Source organism: Trematomus bernacchii, unplaced genomic scaffold (genome assembly GCF_902827165.1).
Source record: "Trematomus bernacchii unplaced genomic scaffold, fTreBer1.1, whole genome shotgun sequence".
Lineage (NCBI taxonomy): Eukaryota > Metazoa > Chordata > Actinopteri > Perciformes > Nototheniidae > Trematomus > Trematomus bernacchii.
Genome location: NW_022988043.1, coordinates 23,013,095 through 23,033,244, shown reverse-complemented (window position 1 = coordinate 23,033,244; position 20,150 = coordinate 23,013,095). Strand labels below are relative to the sequence as shown.

General features: G+C 43.6%; 1 protein-coding gene across 1 annotated transcript in view; it reads right to left on the bottom strand.

The window, feature by feature from the left end:
• Positions 1-20,150, bottom strand: part of nsmfb (NMDA receptor synaptonuclear signaling and neuronal migration factor b) — a 69,583-nt gene that overhangs the window by 9,232 nt on the left and 40,201 nt on the right. Inside the window, 3 exon segments of the mRNA XM_034118217.1 lie at positions 750-877; positions 2,595-2,684; positions 4,449-4,501. Coding sequence (XP_033974108.1) covers positions 750-877; positions 2,595-2,684; positions 4,449-4,501 — 271 coding nt within the window.

Genomic DNA, 20,150 nt, shown 5'->3' with positions numbered 1-20,150 from the left:
ATTATTTTGTTGTATTTGGTGGTTTGTGTTCCAGCTGTCGATCAGCAACTATATATCCATAATCCACCAGTTAAAGGAAATACAACTAACGTGTTGTGTTATATTAGCTGTACAATTTACCACATATGGTGTTCTTAGTTTCCATACCTCCTGTGTTTTACGAGCGACTTATAAAGTCTTGGCAAACGGCATAAAACACGATTAAACGTGATAGTATATAAAACCATGCTCGTATCTACAACCTATAGAAATGCAAAACGGCGTCAGTTTAGACGTAATTCTGTCCTCCTGCTTACCGCATCATTTATGAGAAAACATTTCATAACATTAACACAACATATTCAAGGTGGTTTTAAATAACATATACGTATTTATTTATTTCTCCAAGTTATGTTTTTGTGTGCACTGAGGAGTCTCAAACAGGCGTTTGTTTAATCATTTTAAGATTGGCTTTAAATTAATCAATGTTTGAAAATGAATTCTTCATATTTGATAAATGAGAGGTAACATTTTATTTATGGTATTATTTCCACATATTTCTCTCCATTCTTCCTTCTGCCAACGGTGTCGCAGTTTCTCGTCTCTCCCGTTTGTGTGCTTAGTGCGTACGCATGGGTTAGAGTTTGCGTGGAGGACCGCACATTTTCCCATCAAGTTAGAATTTTATAAATCGCAAACATTGCATAGAAACTGGCGTACGCCATTTTTTGAGCGTATATCCCTTTATAAATGAGGCCCCAGATCCTCACCATGATTTTAGGTGGTATGAAGTCCTCTCCCTCACAGGCCACTCTCTCCAACTCCCTCTCCTCCTCCCAGTCGGCATACTCGTCCAGCCCTTCATCTAGTGTCCCTGTGGAGGTCTGAAGCTCCCCACCTGACACACACACACACACACACACACACACACACACACACACACACACACACACACACACACACACACACACACACACACACACACACACACACACACACACACACACACACACACACACACACACACACAGGAACAAAGGGAGAGATGAAAGGATAACACACAAACAAGATTAGAGATGAGGGTGCTCCATTTAAAAGCGGTGCGCCTGTTTTTGCAGCACATGAGGGGAGGAGTGGAGGAGTTCAAAACAGACATCAGTCGAGAGAAAACGACACAAAAACACTCTGCTTATGAAGCAGCCACATACAGACAGCTCCTGCACAAAGCAACAGGCAGATGGACGGCTGGTTGACCGGTGAGGATGGCTGAGTAGATAGACAGAGGGTATCAAGATAACCTGTAGACACACAATGACAGTCAGAAAGTACAAAAACAGAGTGCAAGGGTTGCATGTGTCAGTCTCTGTGTGTGTCTAATGTACTGATCACCAACGCTTGTCAGATGTCAATTAATCACAGGTGGTAGAAGTAATCAGATCTTGTACTTGGGTAAAAGTAGAAGTACCAGAGTGTAGGAATACTCTGTTACGAGTAAAAGTCCTGCATTCAATATGTTACTCAAGTAAAATTACAAAAGTATCGGGATCAACTTTTTCTTAAAGTAGCGACAGTAAAAGTAGTCATTGTGCAGATTGGTCCATTTCAGAATAATATATATGATGTGTTTTATAATGATTGATCATGAAAGTGTTCTCAAAGCTGGTAAAGGTGCAGCTAGTTTGAATGACTTTGTATACTGCAGGGTAGCTTGTGGATTTACTCCAGGTGGAACTAAAGTCTGATTTAACACTTGATTAGATTTCACATCATTCATCCATCTATCTGTAAAGTAACTAAAGGTATTAAATACATGTAGTGGAGTAAAAGTACACCATTTACACCTTAATTGTAGTCGAGTAGAAATACAAAGTAGCAAAAAATTGAAACTCAAGTAAAGTACAAGTATCTCAAAATTGTACTTTAGTACAGTACTTGAGTAAATGTTACTTAACATCAACGCAATTAATCAACAGGTGGCTGGGGTTAAGCAATGGCTCGCCAACCTATCCCAGTAAACATTGCTTATGTTACGTCTTTCTTGTCAAATCAGCTTTCAGGATGCCCTTTGTGGCAGAATATAGAAACTACGACAAAGAATAGGACATGCTTATCTTAAAGGTGGGGTAGGTAATTTTGGAGAAACCAGCTTGAGTGCGCTGGAATTTGAAAATACACAGCCGGAAAACATCTGCCACTTCCTTACAGAGCCCCTCCTCCAACACACACGAACGCGCACATGACCAATGAGGGCACGAGATAAGTTTGTGCACAGATGGAAGGCTGACAGCCAGGTAGGCCATCCAGTTATTTTAGCCGGGCCGGCTCAAATGATTGGTCGTGCTTTTTACAGTACTACGGCTTCCACAGATTACATTTTTTTATGGATTTTTTGTCAAAGCACTTAAGATATTCATTACTATCGGGATGTTAAGAGCATTCCATGGAATATAACAAAAAGTGTATCTCGAGCCGGTTTCTCAAACTTACCTACCCCACCTTTAAGTTTTGTGTTATTGTGGGTTTGAGTATGAGTATAAATGTGTGTGTGCTATGTAGTATATTTGCTTGTGACAGTGTGTGAGAGTGTGTGAGAGTGTGTGAGAGTGTCCACTCACTGTCTCTGGAGTCATGCAGGGACTCAGGCTTGACCGGGGTGGGGTCACTCCACGAGCGGCTGAAACTCCGGGCCCGGCGGTCGGCATAGGCTGATGGAGTGAGGCGGGCAGAAGTCACACACACACACACACACACACACACACACACACACACACACACACACACACACACACACACACACACACACACACACACACACACACACACACACACACACACACACACACACACACACACACACGTAATCCAAGGCCATCTTGTTGACCCAGTGCAGAACAGATAACTGGCCCAAGTGCTTGATGTTTACTTAGGTCCAGTGGCAGCGCCAGGGTATGGCTGGGGTAGGCTACAGCCATACCAAGAAATGGCTTAGCCACACCTTAGCCCCACCATGAAAAGTGATGCAAATTCAATTAAATAATAAGCGAAATGCTAAATGTTGAGAACACGGATTGCGAAAATACACGGGTCGTGTCCACAGCACACAAACTGATCCTGCTGTAACAACAAGTGCACGTTACTGATGCAATATGGTTGAGACCATTCGGGCCTATGCTATAAGAGGGGTGCAAGGAATAGTCTAAGTAGTGGGGGAGTTTTATACACTAAAGGTGTGGAAATTCTCTGGCGTTATAATATCAGCGCGGCCGCGGTCAGATCAAAATGCCTCCGAATGCAATTTGAATAGACCTACAGCCAATCAGAGCAACGCAACGTTGGATCTGCGTCATGCCTTATTGATTGAGATCAATCGAAACCGCCATTCAGTATCCCCATTGGATCTTCAACGTGTACTATCATACGTCACGTTCACAGTGATCCCTTTTTATTTACTACAAGACAAATGTGCCGTTTTATTTCATACAGTTCCATTTTTAATGAGACAGGGAAATAATCTAAACCTCACGCGTGGCGTTTCACTGTCAAGGGGGGCGATATAGCGTGTATGTAATTACATTGCAAATACTGATTTGAGCACCACCACTGTATGGGTTAGCCCTACCATGGATTACCCAACAAAAATGCTCTGGCGCCGCCACTGCTTAGGTCTATGTTGTAGTTCAGTTTTCATTGAAAAATAAACTGATTGGATATACAAATGTTGTTCTTGGCTGTAGTTTCCAAAAATATCACAACAGAAAAGAGCACAAAACCCCTATATCTTAAATACATTTTCATTTGTATTCTTATGACCAAACTTCACTTAAGGGACAGACTTGATTTTTCTTTTTGATTTCAATATTAGAATTATTTTAAAACTGTCAAGTGAAGAATGTTGTGATCGATATCAAATGATACAGATGGCATACTGTATTGACATATGTTTCCAGAAAGCTTGGGGTCCAATATGTGGCCACACAATGTTTTGGGTTATAGGATAACTTAACATTCCATTTAACCAAATGACACACAATCTAAATGTAGCATCAGGGGAATTGTCATTCAAACTTGATTTGTGAAGAATTAAAAAAATTGCCCCATACTTTGTTATCAAAATCAAATCAAAGGTTCCAAAGATACAGCGACAGACACACGTGTTGAAGAGCTGAGTTTGCGGACTCAAGTCATCAGTGATAGAATGCTAGAACTCAGCAGTACACAGTCAATATGAAAAACACGATACATTATTTTTGTAAAGTAAATGTTGGTACATAGTCACTGACACTTACATACACACACCAGACCAGATCACCATCAAGACCATTGTAAGGTTATGTTATCTGAACATGCACAGTGCTGTTGCTCCATGCATTAAGAGTGAATGCATCCTGATGTTATGGTACACACTGTAAAGCATGAGTGCATGAATACGTGCTGCTCACAGCAAACATACAGTACAGAGAAAGACTTACTCTGAGCCTTCACCCTGCGGCTGCCCACCATCCTAAGTTGTTTGCGGAAGTTTCTACAATTTTAGGGAAGAGAAGAAGGAGACAGAGACATCATGAATGAGGAACAGTGCCAGAGAATGAAAGACGGATACAAACTTTTAAAAAGTCTAGCCAGAATAATAATAATACATGTTATTTTTATAGTGCTTTTCCCGGTGCTCAAAGTGCTTTACAAGCTATTGTTTCCAGCAGCTAGCTCTGTCTGAAGCACATGCTAACAAGTTAGCACACACTACAATAAGAGCACGAGCCTCTCATGTATTATTAAGTATCAAATAACATAATGAAAAATGAATACACTGCACTAAAAGATATTAAACCTTTTCTTTATCTTTAACATTATGTTTGATGTCTGGCCCTAACAAATCGATGTTAGGGGCTTGTGATTTATTCATATGCTCACACACTGGGGGAAAAGAGTTATACAGAGAGAGAGAACAAGAAAAGGAACAACCTTAAGTGGTAGCAGTCGGAACATTGTGCTTTGTATTATTCATCAAGCTTGTCTGACTGTAATAGTTCTGTGTAGTGCAAACGGGCCACACACACTTGTGTCACTTAACCCTGAACTACTTCCCATATACAGTATATCTAAATACAAATATGTGTCTGTACTTCTTGGTTATCTGTTATTCCTATTTGCACCTTCACCACAATTTGTTTGTGTTGTGTTGTACTGCAACTGCTGCACATCAATAAATAAAGAACTCTTTTTTTGTATTTGTCACAGTATAAAACCTAAACCTTCCTGCAGCAAGTACACACTTCCTCAACTAAAATGTTGTTGCTAAAATAAATATTTTATTTATGTGCACTCCACTCTAACCCCTGATAGAACAACAGTATGATGGTGAAGTCAGAATAAATCTGCCCTGTGATGTCATTCCCTGCGTTTAAAAGATGGGTGTAGCAGGGAGCTGTCGTTATAGAAGAGCTATTGAGAAGTTTATTGAATTCATTCAGTAGAAATAAGAGAAATGTTAAGGTGTGTCAGCCCAGTTGCTGCAGTGTGTAGTTGTACAAACTGGTCGCACTGAGCAGAGCATTAAATGTGTGTGTAGAGAAGGGACGGGAGTGTTTGCAGACTTCATTCTGACAGTCTGCCATCAGAACGACTTCATTTGGACTATATTCTGACTTCATGTTGACCTCATTCTGATTTCATTTTTGGCTACTCATGAGTTATATGACTCAAACGCATGAATATAAGTTACAGTGGTACTGCCCATATTTAGGAAAGGAGGGGCAGGACCTTTATCACTTTAAAAAGCCACACTGGAAACACTGAAACATTGACCTAAATTAAATGTATTATGTCAACAGATTTAACATAACTGTATTAGGTTAGTTAAAAGCAATAATATTAAGTTTAAATAAAAATTATTAGGTTCAACTTAATATTATTGCTTTCAACTAACTTAATTGAAAGTAGCTTTGCCGATATCTGTGTTGATAGGTAAAAGATTGAGAGCGGTGAATCAGCTTAGAAACAGGAAGCGCTCAAACGTTTGTGTGAGTTTATCAAATGTAGCAGTGATTCCATGTCAGCCACAGCTTGTCACAAAAAATCTGACTGATAGTGTATTTAACAAACTTAAACTAGCTTTATTAAATGTCAGGTCTTTGGCAGGAAAAACATTTGTAATCAATGATTTTATCACTGAGCACAATCTCGATGTTATGTTTTTAACGGAAACTTGGATTGAACAAACTAACAGTGCAGCTGTTCTTATCGAATCAACCCCTCCGAACTTTAGTTTTATGAGTCAGGAAAGAATGCATAAGAAAGGGGGTGGAGTTGCTATTTTGTTCAATGATTCCCTTCAATGCAGGAAGACATCTTATGGGAACTTTGCTTCTTCTGAATATGTGGCCCTTCAGCTGAAATGCTCCTCTCGAGCTCTGTTCCTAAATATCTACAGACCACCCAAATACTGTGCAAGCTTTTTTGATGATTTTACTGAACTGCTGTCTATAGTGTGTATTGACTTTGACCGTCTAGTCATTGTTGGTGATTTTAACATCCATGTTGACAACCTCCAGGACAGAGGGGCTAAAGAACTGTTTTGTGTTCTTGATAACTATGGACTGACTCAGCATGTGTCAGTCTAATCCTCCCTAATTGATCTCATTCTAACTAATGTTCCTTATAAATACTCATCTGTGGGAGTATTTGCGAATGATGTGAGTGACCACTGTGTTGTAGCCACAATTAGGGACACTAAGGTCCAAAAGGTTAAACCTCGTATTATCATTAAGAGGGACATAAAACATTTTGTGGAGCAGGGTTTTGTTCATGATCTGTTTGGGTTTGATTGGGGAAAAATCGATCTGTGTGCTGATGTAGAACTGCATGGTCTTATTTTTATCTTGGTTTTATGGAGATCATTGATAGACATGCACCCCTGCGTACATTTAGAGTAAAGGGACGAGACAATCCTTGGTTTTCGGCTGAACTGTCCAGTCTCCTGCATGAGAGAAACAAGGCCTGGGCAAAGGCTAGGAAATCAGGCTCAGAGGTAGAATGGCTGCGTTTTAGGCAACTAAGGAATAGCTTCACTTCACATGTCAAAAGTGCTAAGTCGAAGTACTATTTGTCAGTTACTACAGAAAACCTAAATAATCCTAGGAATTGTTGGAAAGCCATAAAATCGATATCCACCGGTGAGATCCGAAATGAGCTACCTCCGTGCATTACCACAGCATCTGGCTCTATATCGGACAGGGCCACCATGTTAAATTGTTTTAATGAGCATTTTGTGTCCTGCGGTTCTATGTTTGATTCTGTGACTAACTCTGCTTCTGTGAACACCACAGTCTGTGACTCTGAACAATGTGGTCTGGAAAACCCTTTCAGTTTTACTCCTTTTACTATTAATGTTGTTCATGAAGCTTTAACCAAGTTAGATCCTAAGAAACCGGCTGGCCCGGACAACGTAGAACCTTTCTTTTTAAAGATAGCTGCAGATTTTATTGCTCCACCTCTCACTACTCTTTTTAACCTCTCCCTCAGCACAAACACAATTCCAAAAGTATGGAAGTCAGCGTATGTCCTGCCACTACTAAAAGGAGGGGAGGCAACTATTTTAAATAACTATAGGCCAATCTCTAAATTGTCAGTTCTGGCTAAGGTTCTTGAACGCCTAGTGAGTGAACAGGTAAAGGTGTTTCTATGTAAAAATGATATCCTGTCTAAACATCAGTCAGGCTTCAGAAAGCAACATAGCACCATCACTGCCACAATGAAAGTGGTGAATGACATTACAAGTATTTTAGATAAAAAGCAGAGTTGTGCAGCTCTGTTTATTGACCTTTCCAAAGCGTTTGATACCGTCAATCATCGCATCTTAAAGCAGAGGCTAGTCAGTATTGGCATATCCAGCCATGCAGTGGGGTGGTTTGTGAACTACCTCTCTGAAAGGTCCCAATGTGTTCACTTTGATGGGCTGTCTTCTGAGTGGTTAAACATTGCTAATGGTGTTCCTCAAGGTTCTGTTTTAGGTCCCCTTTTATTCTCCATCTATATCAACAGTTTAGGTGAAAATGTGGATGAAGCTACTTTACATTTTTATGCGGATGATACCGTGATGTACTGTGCAGGTCCCTCCATTAAGGAGGCTGGCGTTAAATTACAGGCTGTTTTTAACATTATTCAGACTCAGCTCGCTGAGCTTAAGCTTCTTTTAAATGTTGATAAAACCAAGGTAGTGCTTTTTTCAAAAGCTAAAAAGACACCAGAGCCTGTTTTAGATATTGTTACTATGCAAGGACAAGTACTAGAAGTGGTTGCCTGTTATAAATACCCAGGTATCTGGCTTGATGATTGTCTTACTTTTAAACTTCATGTCAATAACCTGCTTAAAAAACGGAGGGTTAGGCTAGGTTTCTTTTTCAGAAACAAGTCCTGTTTCTCACTTGAGGCCAGGAAAAGGCTAGTCACTGTGACCTTTTTACCTGTGCTGGACTATGGTGATTTGTTGTATATGAATGCACCTGCCCATTGCCTGAACAAGTTAGATGCCGCCTATCACAGCACACTGAGATTTGTCACAAATTGTAAAGCACTTACACATCACTGTACCCTGTATGCCAAGGCAGGTTTGCCATCACTTACTGTACGGAGGCTCAGTCATTGGTACACGTTTATTTATAAAGCTTTGTTGGGTGAACTCCCGTATTATATCTGCTCTCTGATAACACAGAGAGTTGCAAGCAGCTATTGTCTGAGATCGCATGATGTAGTATTGTTAGATGTGCCAAGAGCAAGGACTGTCTTAGGTAAGACAGCTTTTATGTGCGCAGCTCCACTTGCTTGGAACAATCTTCAGCAAGAATTGAAACTGAGCAATCTCATTCCTCTGCATGTTTTTAAAGCTAGGCTAAATGAAATGCTCGTTGATACTATGGGTACTTGTAAATGTCTATAACTATGTAAATGTATCCTGTAAATATAATGTATGATGTCCTTTATTGATTTATGTTTCATGTGGAACCTATATGCTGCAGGTCTCCCTTGAAAAAGAGATCTATGATCTCAATGGGACCAATCTGGTTAAATAAAGGTTTGAAATTACATGAAAAAATGTGACGAAGCCCACGCACAATAAGGGGCACACTCTGGACTTAATTATCTCAAAGGGTCTGAATATCTCTGAGGTTGTGGTGACTGATGTTGCACTCTTCATCATTCCTGTGTTTTCTTTGAGAGTACTATTTCTGTTCACAAAAATGTTCAAAAAGAGGTAACCACAAAGCGATATTTAACTGAATTTACTAGGGAAATGTTTACTTAGAATTATTCTTCCACACTTGCCCCTGCTAACATCGCAGTAAATGAGCTAGTAGATCATATTAATTCAAAAATCTAAAATATAATAGATGCCATTGCTCCAACTAAGGTAAAAGAAGTGACTGGCAAGAAAATATCTCCATGGAGAAAGGCCATGACCGTGAGAACAGAAAAAAGAGAGTGTCGAAAAGCTGAACGCAGGTGGCGAAAAACAAATCTCCAGGTTCATTTTGAAATCTATAAAGAGAGACTTGGCCTTTATAATTTGGATTTGAAAATTGCACGACAGTCTTTCTTCTCCGACATCATTGCCAAAAACAAAAACAATGCACATGCCTTGTTTGCTACCGTTGACAGACTAACTAACCCCCCAGTGTCAGTAGCCTCTGAATTTCTATCCACCAGGGCCTGCAATGAATTTGCTTCCTTCTTCACTGACAAAATTCAGAACATCAGACAAGCAGTCAGTGCCTCTGCATCAGGTACAGCAAATGTTTTGTCCCTGTGTCCACTTAAAATCAATTCAAACACCATGACACAATTCCATCAGATTAATGATTAAAACCTAGAGGACATTATACAACATCTGAAATCCTCCTCCTGCTGCCTTGATATTATACCAACAGGATTTTTCAAAAAGGTTTTTCATTGCATGGCCTCAGATCTACTTCATATAGTAAACAAGTCTCTTCACTCAGGTGTTTTTCAACAGGCCCTGAAAACTGCAGTCATTAAACCGCTCTTAAAAAAGAATAATCTAGATGCTGCAGTAATGAACAATTACAGGCCCATATTAAACCTGCCATTTCTAGGTAAAATCATTGAAAAAGTAGTTTTTCAACAGTTGATTAATTTCTTGCATTTAAATAACTGTTTCGATTTGTGTTCCAGTCAGGCTTTCGTCCAAACCACAGCACTGAGACTGCTCTTGTAAAGGTCTTCAATGACATCCACTTAAACACAGACAGTGGCAGAACTTTCTCCAACTAAACAAAGATAAAACTGAGATAATGGTTTTTGGAGCAAAGGCAGAACGTATAAAAGTTAGCGCTGAGCTTCAGTCTGCAATGTTCAAAACAACAGATAAAGCCAGAAATCTAGGTGTAGTCATGGACTCTGACCTGAGTTTCAACAGTCACATTAAAACAATTACTAAATCAGCCTACTATCACTTAAAGAATATATCTAGGATTAAAATACTAATGTCACAGCAGGATTTGTCATTCAGCCACTTAACCCTATAGTTCACTGTTCCTAACCTCTTAATCACCTGGACTGGCCCTGACCACTGAGATGCTAGCTTCGATGAAAAGTGCTCAGAGGCCTTAGATAGGAGGTGCGCCCTAACCCAGACTAGATCTCCCCCTAAATACTCCACTTCTCTCCTATGGGTATTGTAATATCTGGCTTATCTGCGTTGGGCCTCCCCTACTCTTTTCTGAACAACTTGTCTAAGACGATGCTCTCTTTCAAGCAGGGTATATTGGTTCTGAGCTGGGGTCGGAGCCTCAATAAGCCTTTCCAGGGGCCCTTTCAATGGTCTTCCCATCATGAGCGCAGAGGGGCTGTGTCCAGTTGTCTCATGCTGGGAACTGTTTATAGCAAAGCAAAATTCTGGCAACCACTTATCCCAGTCTCTGTGGTTGTCTCTGACAAAGGCAGCGATCATGGTCTTTAAAGTCCGATTGACTCTCTCTGTAAGATTGGTTTGGGGATGGTAACTGGTTGTCAGTTTCTGAACCACTCCCCATTTCTTGCAGAGCTCCCCAAGGATTTCACTTGTGAATTGAGGACCTCTGTCAGAGACCATGTATTTTGGCACTCCCCACCTGGTGAAGATTTCATCTTTCAATATCTGACAGACCTTGGGGGTTTTACTGTTTTTTAGGGGAAATACCTCTACCCACTTTGTGAAGTAGTCGACTATCACCAGAAGGTACACATTTCCCTTTTTACTTCTTGGGAAAGAGCCCATGAAATCCAAGCCTATATCATCACTCCAGCATCCTCCACTGAAGTAGACTGTAGGAATCCAGCCGGTTTCGAGTTGCTAGGTTTGTATTGCTGGCAAGTGCGACACCCTTTCACATGCTGCTAAACATCACTTCTCACCGACGGCCACCAGGCCACCTCCAACACCCTCAATAGAGTCTTCAGCCTCCCAAGGTGGGCTCCTAATGGGTTGTCATGGTAGTACTGAAGGAATTGGTTGACCAAAGACCTAGGCACCCCAAGCTGATACTTTTCCCCCTCTGCTTTAGTAGGAACGGCCCGGTATAGGACGTCCTGCTGTATTTCCCATCCAATTATATGGGATTGCTGAGCCCCTAAAGGCGCCTTGAGCTTCAAGGCTTGGACATCGTCATCAAGGTCTTGGTCCTTCTGCTAGCGAACTCGGGAGATCGATAGCCAAGGACTTCATGTTGGCCGGACCATACGAGGACACCATCATGTTTAATGGCAGGTCCACTGCCCGTGAGGGGGCATCTGGTACAGTGTTAATGCAGCCCTTGCGATAATGGACCTTGAAAACACTGCAGCCTCAGTGTCCATCGGGTTAACCTTGAAGTTGTCTTGGGGGTGTTGAAAGCCCAGGTCAAGGCTGCATGGTCAGTATAAACTTCAAACGGCACTCCTTCCAAGTAATGTTCCCATTTTTCTACCGCCCACACTACAGCCAGGCATTCCTTCTCAGATGTAGAATAGTTGTACTCTGCCCCTCTCAGGCCTCGGGATGCGTATGCGAGTACTTTTCCCCCCTCTGCTTTAGCCTGGATTAGGACTGCACCCAAGCCTACCGAGCTAGCGTCTGTATGGACTTGGAAAGGAAGTGAAAGGTCAGGCTGGGAGAGGACAGGCGGACTCTAAAGGGCTGCCTTCAGCGTCTCCATGGCTTTCTGGCACTCGCCAGTCCAATCCCATTTTTCTCCCTTACGCTGCAGTTTTTACAGAGGGGCCGGCACGTCAGCAAAGTGGGGTACGAACTTGTGGTACCACCCTACAAGCCCCAGGAATCTTTTCAGGCCAGGAATGTCCTTGGCAGAGGGATAGTGTGTTACTGCTGCCGTTGTTTCTGGATCAATGGCCACCCCTTCTTCTGAAACCACATGTCCCAGGAACTTCAGTTGAGACTTGAAAAAGGGACATTTCTTGAGGTTCAAGGTCAGGTTGGCCTGATGCAGTTTGCTTAAAACAGCATCTGGATCCTTGTAGTGTTGCTGTTGGTTTGGAGAATATACAATGATGTCATCAATTTAAACAAAACACAGGATCCCCCTCAGATCCCCGAGGACTCTCTCCATCAACCGTTGGAAGGTTGCTCCGGCATTCCTAAGCCCAAATGGCATTGCTTTGAAACGAAACAGGCCAAAAGGCGTCACTACTGCAGTCTTGTCCCTGCTGTTCTCATCCATGTCCACTTGCCAATACCCAGACCGAAGATCCAAGGTGCTGAAACACTTAGCCACATGCAGAGATTCCAGGATAGCATGGATTAAACTAAGGCATAGGGTACGCGTCTGGTGGGGTTTTGGCATTCAGACCTCTGAAATCGACACAAAATCTAGGGGTCCCATCAGTTTTGTCGATCAGGACGACCGGGGCACCCCAAGAAGACTGACAAGGCTGAATGATGTCGTCCTTTAGCATTTGCTCCACATGCTCTTTGATGATTTCCCTTTTTTTTGGTGAGACCCGGTAAGCTCTGGAGCGCACTGGAATGTTATCCACAGTGGGGATGGAGTGTTTGATTACGCTGGTCCTGCCAATCTTCTCTGAGCAAATCGATGGCCACTTCCTTAAAAGGGGCTGCACCTCCTCAGGCAGGCTTTGGACCAAGTTGCAATGGGTTGAAAGTGGCGTCAGGGGTAAACCGACTACAAGAGGGGGGGGGCATAGCCACATACAGGTTGACCGGGGAAGGCAACCGGTGCCGGCAGATGTCCCACGACAACTGTCCAGGTCCCCAGTTAAGAAAAGGGAAATATGACCATCTCCCTTGAACCTTGAGTCCATACCTGCCACATTGATCTGGACCCCGGTCATCACCATGAAATTCAAACCCAGGATCAGTGGAAAAGCCAAGTCACCGTCGTCCATGATGTAAGTGTCCACCGGCCAGACCGAGCCATGCCAAACATAAGACAACTTCACCATTCCCATGGCGGTGTGCGATTTACCATCAGTTAACACAAAAGAACGGTCGTCCCCTTGTCCCATCTTTTCACCTGGTCTGGCCAGCCGCTGCCACAGGCTGTTTTGCATTAAAGTGTAGGTGCTGCCAGTGTCCACAACAGCCTCCCCGGTGTTGCTCTGAACTTCCATGGGAACCACCAACAGGCGAGGTTGTTCAGCTTCGGCCATGGCCATATGTTGTGGGGGGAGGTAGTCCTGGCCATCCCTGAATCTCTGGCCGGGTTTTTTCCTCAACTTTTCAGGTAGTTTCTGGCTGTTAACCTTGGCCCAATATTCTTTTTTGGCATCCCAGTCTCTTTCCACCATCGAGCCGACCTTCACCAGTTGTTCCACTGTATGGCAGGTGCCCCGTAATCCGCTGACTAAGGAGGGGTTACAATTATTCATTATTCTTCTCACCATATCCGTCTCGGTCATATCCGGCTTCCACTTCGGGGACAACGCTCTGTAGTCATAGGCAAAATCTCTAAGGCACTGGTCAGGTTCCTGGACCAAGGCCCTCACCTTTTCATCCACCTCTGTCAGGTAATCCGTAGGCAAAAAGGCACTGAGAAAAGCTGCTTTAAAGTCTTTCCAATTTTTTACTCTTCCTTTTTCTGCCATCCACCAACTTCTAGCCGGCCCCGTGAGTACGGCTGTCAAGGAAGCCAAACGTTTGCCATCAGATAGGGGCCTTTGAGACAGGAAGGTTTCACATTGCTCCACAAAGTTAAAGACCTCTGTTGCATCTCGGTCTTCTCCAAAAGTTGGAAACATAATGCGGACAGGGGGCTTAGTGTAGGCAGAATGAGAAACCGATGAGGCCCCACTTGGAATGTCACTCACATCAAGTGACCACCGGGGTACATGTCGTGGTGCCTCAGGTGTGCTGGTAACTTTCAGTTTAGTCAGGTCTTTTTTCCACATCTCATCCCTTCTGTGCATGCAGTCCACCATGGCCTGTTCTACCTGATTTATGGATTTACTCATGAGGGCCTCCAAAGCCTCCAACCTTTGGTCCACATATCCACGTAGACTTTCTTCTCTATTAATTGTACTTGTCACTTGTCCTTTTGAAGTCCTCCTCTAGGTCCATGACCTTGATCTGGAGGTGTTTGATTGCGGTATTTACATCCGTGCACTCAGAGGGAGAGGTAACCTTGGCGTCCATTTTGTCGACCTCCACATCCTCCTCATCTTCCTCTTCATTTTCTTCCTCTAGATACATGTCACTCAAGAGGGAAGATATTTCTGTAACAGGCTCTCTAAAGGTAACAAAAGGGCAAGGATGTAAGGAGGGCGGGGCCTGTCAGCTCTCCCTGGAAAACCGGACCTGCCTCTTCACGAAGCTCTTCCTGTTCACTGTCTGCCATTCTAAAGTCTCTTTAAAATAAATGCTGTGAAAACTAATAGAACACCAAAAATAGTTTATCCCTAATCTATTTAACAGTAGTTCCCCATACTGGCCACCATATGTAACACTCAGCTTATATCTTAAGCCTAGTTACCATTGAAAAAAGGTTGGGAGCTACTGTGGTAATTTAACCAGGAAAAGACAGTGGCTGAAAATGAAATGTGTCATCTAAATAATAAAGTTCCCCCCCCCAAACTAAATCCTAGACAGAGTCAGTATGGCATCACAAAGACAGTTTAAGTCGCCCAAACCCATTCACCACCTCCAACACAAGTACAAACACAAATTATATCTGGATTAATTATCAGGCAATGTCCAACTTAAAATGCAGTCTTCTTGGTAAAGCTGAATAATCCAAACGAAAGCAAAAATAATAAATCCAAAGTCACTACACAAAAAAAAGGTAATCCAGTTCAAACGAGAACACTGCCAGTTGAGGAAAAAACTCCAAAAAGAAGGGACTCACCGACTGCCGAAAAGGGAAAATAATATGTGACCCGCTCTATCGAAATCAGTCGGAAGTCGCAACGGCTCATTTCAAAATAAACGTGGATTTTCGGGGTTCGGGTGTTTTGTTTGATTTTAAACAAACAAAGTCTTGGCTTTCAGAATATGAAACTTTTATTTCCAAAATCACACAATAAATACATGTTTGAAGCTTGTAAAGGGAAGATGACAGCTCTCACTCGCTACTCTGCTGTTCCGCAGCGCTGCTTCCCCTCCCTCCGGCTGAAATTATGAATGTGAGGCGTATAGTAATCATAGATAACACCAGTGGCGGCCGGTCCATAGGGGCGCTAGGGGCGCCGCCCCACCTCTTCCCATATTGAAAAAAAAAAAAAAAAATAATAATTAAAATTAAAATTAAAAAAAAATATATGTTTAAAAAAATATATATGTTTTTATTTTTATTTTTAATGAACAAGGTAAATATTATATAATTGGTATCAGTAAAATGTATAATCTACAATAAAATCTCGTTTAAAATTGTGTTACGATGTCTAAAGTTACTGATAAGTCACATGTTTCCTGCCTGGCCTTGCCCATGCACCTTCTCTCGTCTGGGCGCTAAGAGAGGAGCCTTCAACCAGTGCAGCAGCAGCCACCAGCAGCTGACTGTTGCTATCTGTAACGTGTAAACTATGCCGCGAAAATATAATTTCAGCCAATCAGCGTCGTCAAAGATGACGGTCACCGGGCGCCAATGTCAGCGCCCAGTGCAGTCTGTGAGTAGTTTGGACAGTGACTCGTATCCGGTTGACGCAGTAGTTGATGAGGATGGCTTCGTGTGCAGGTGGAGTCTCCGGACCTCGGTCCCCGCCTAATTCTGTTCAAGAGCTAATCTCCAATCCTTTCGAAAGGAGAAGTTTGGCAGATAAATTGTTGCTTAAAGACCTTGCACCGGACCAACCCGATTTGAATATATCGCAGCAATCTCGTGAAAAAGACAAAATGTATACACGAGGCTTCACAAGTAGCTGGTACACAAGAAAGGCTTGGCTAGCTGGATGCAAACAGGTAAATGCTGTCTTTTGTTTCCCATGCTTGGATATCACTTTATATGTAGAGAGGAGGTTTCCCATGGTTGTTAGAAGTTTATTAATAAGTGGGCATTTATCACAGAAGTGATTGTTCTGTCTCCACGTTTGTTGCATTGTCTGTGATGTATTTTCCAACGGTTATAGCTCCTGTTCTGTCCCAGCAACACTACACGGTTTGCAGCTCCACCACATTTTTGGTTTATCTTCGGTGTCGCTTAAAATCTGCTTCCCATCGGACTAAAACCTCCACGTAATCTGAAGACAGATACTTGAAGTTATTTAAACCTTTTGCAAACTTTATGTTCTTTCTTGCTCTAGCCTTGCCAGTTACATTGTACATAACACATATATTATCATTATGCTAACTGGTTGTTCGTGTTAGACGATGTAGCTTTTTCATTTCTGAGTTATTGCTATATGTAAATAATCCTCAGAGAAACAAAGAAAAAACACAATTTATGACATTTTGTGCTGTGGTTATTTTTTTTAAATTGCATTTATTCACAGTTCAGTTTGAAATGCTGTAGTGACTTGTATTGAACCACTTAAATATTTATAATTAATGCTACTGAAAAGATGCTATTAATTTTATATCTCACATGCAGTTCACTGTAAAGCTACTTGGTGAAGGTGTTGGTTCATAAAACATGAACAGTTTTAAGAAAGAAAAAAACAGACCAGTTCTGAGAACACAAATTCCTGGTAAAGTAGTAGATGTTCAGGTTGATAAATAATATTTTCCACACTGAAGATTATGGAGGTATTGATCAGTCTTCTCATATTTTTAAGCCTCGATTTCTCCTTTCCCCCCCCCTCTAACATCACCAGAAGTCATCATTTAAGGGGTCATTTCTCGAATAAAATGTCCGGGGGGAAACCCCCCGGACCCCCCGGACAGGTCACTTACGGTACGTCAAGAGCCCCACCAAAAAAAATGACCACCGGCCGCCACTGGATAACACGGCAGGGTCCGTTACAGTTTGTTTTCATCTGATTTCAAATAAACAAAGTCTTGGCTTTCAGAATATTAAACTTGTTTCGGCAAATTCAGATGATAAATACAACTTTGAAGTTTGTAAAGGCATAATTACAAGCGGAGAACGGAGTAATTTAACGTCACAGCAGGCATAACAACAGCCGGTGTTTCTCGTGAGTGTTTTCCCCGGGAAACAAACACAATACACACAAATGCAAAATTACACAAACACACACACACAAACACTCGCGAGCTTCCCCCAGACCAGTAATCCAAACGAAAATATCTTCCCTCAGTAGTATTTTGATCATTTGCTCCGCGCTAATAATCAATCAGATCGATGGATTCCAGAGAAGAGGAAACTTTAAAGGCCTTTTTCTCAAAATGATGACTCGGTGACAGTCATTATATAATGTGACATATTTTGCTTAATATTTGGAGTACAAAAACAATCCTGATATCATTAGAAAGCTAGGACTCTCCTCTTTCCAACAGTGTATACAACTCAAAATGTGTCTTCGGGTCAATGCGACTGATTTCGATGGAGCAGGTCACATTTGTTTTTCACTCTGGGCCTGTAATGTCAGTCTTTGCTGGTCCTCAGGCTCTTTGGGTGTCGATGTTCCTAAAAGCCGCCTTACAGTATCCCCAACCTTCCCCTTTCAACCTCCTGGTAAACCTTTTATTTTTCCCTTAAACAAACAATTCCCTCTGCCTTTCTTCCCTTTGGGCCCCGCCCGCTTTTCCTCACCTGTATCCAATGCACCCCTCATTAGCATACCTGATTCCCCTGTCACTAACTGAGTGAAAGCAGGAGGGGAGAGAGGGACAGCAGAAAATGTCTACAGTGATGGCTCTGTCACAAACTTAACTATGTGCATTTAAAAATAAAAAAGAGGAATAGTTTCGGCGAAAACTAAAAGGTAACATGGGGTCAGATTATAATTTTCCAAAGGGGGGTTCGTTTAGCATGAAACACTTGAAATAACTAAAGGACAAGTTAAACAAGAAAGTAGAAAGAAAGGGAGGTGATAGAAAACTATTTCTGCTAAAAAGTTAGCAATGATTGTGTAAGGAATGCGTGGAAGGGTAGGACCCAAATGCAGACTATCAGAAAAGGTAAACGGTCTCGAAACAAAAACAAGCTTTATTCTCAAAGCTTAACAATAGCATGGCATGAAACACATAGGTTCTACAGAAAACTGACCGTGACCAACATGGTGGGAGACAGGAGAAACAAACATGACTGACATGGAGGAAGACAGGAAAAACCAACAATGAACCGACAAGGCACACAGGGGAAGACAAGACTAAATACAGAGAGGGGTAATCACAAGACGAGACACAGCTGGGGTAAGGGAGGCAGAAACACAAGGGCAACAGGTGAACACAATCAAACAATCAGACACACCAGGGAAACTAAGACAGGAAGGCAAACACAGGAAGAAGGAACAGAGAAGACACAAGGAGGAAAACATTTCAAAACAAAACAGGAACCAGAGACAGAAAAAGACAAGACAAAACACAACACAGACAGATCGTGACATAACCCCCCCCTCAAGGGACGGATCCCAGACGTCCCAAAAAAACATAGTCTAATACTTCCAAAAGGGTGGGTGGAGGGGGTCCGGAGGACGGGCCCGAAAGGGGTCCCGGGCGGACGGCCCGGGGGCAAGGCAGAGTCCAAAAAGGGGCGACGGCCACAGCGGGCAAACTCAGGGGGCCGGGCATGAGAGCAAAGGCAGCGGCTCTCAGGGGACCGGGCTCGAGGGCGAAGGCAGCGGCTGGAAGAATCAGGAGGCCAAGCCCGAGGGCGAAGACCGCGGCTGGAGAACTCAGGAGGCCGGGCTCGAGGGCGAAGACTGCGGCACTCAGGGGGCCGGGCTCGAGGGCGAACCAGAAGGCGGCGACGAGACAGCTCCGGAGGACGGGCAGGAAGACGCCGACGGGACAGCTCCGGAGGACGGGCAGGAAGGCGCCGACGGGACAACTCCGGAGGACGGGCAGGAAGGCGCCGACGGGACAGCTCCGGAGGACGGGCAGGAAGACGCCGACGGGACAGCTCCGGAGGCCGGGCAGGAAGGCGCCGACGGGACAGCTCCGGAGGCCGGGCAGGAAGGCGCCGACGGGACAGCTCCGGAGGACGAGCAGGAACCAGTATCGGCCGGACAGGAACCGGAGCCGACCGGACAGGCGCAGACGGGACCCCAAACAAGACATGGGCTGGTGTCAATGGGACCCCGGATGTAGCAAGGGCTGGTGTCGACTGGACCCCCAACGGAACAGGACACAGAGTTGGCAGGACCCCCGGCGGGACAGGTGTCGGCGGGACCCCCAACAGAACAGGATCTGGTGTTGGCAGGAAACCTGGCGGAGCAGTTGTCGGCGGGACCCCCAACGGGACAGGACATGGGGTTGGCAGGACCCACAGCGGAACAGGTGTCGGCAGGACCTCCAACGATACTGGACGTGGAGTTGGCAGGGCCCTCGGCAGGAGAGTAGTCGGCGGGACCTCCAACAGCTCCGGACATAGGGCTGGCAGGACCCCCGGCAGAAGAGTAGTCGGCGGGACCTCCAACGGCACAGGACATAGGGTTGGCAAGACCCCCGGCAGGAGAGTAGTCGGCAGGACCTCCAACAGCACTGGACATAAGGTTGGCAGGACCCCCGGCAGAAGAGTAGTCGGCGGGACCTCCAACAGCACTGGACATAGGGTTGGCAGGACCCCCGGCAGAAGAGTAGTCGGCGGTACCTCCAACAGCACTGGACA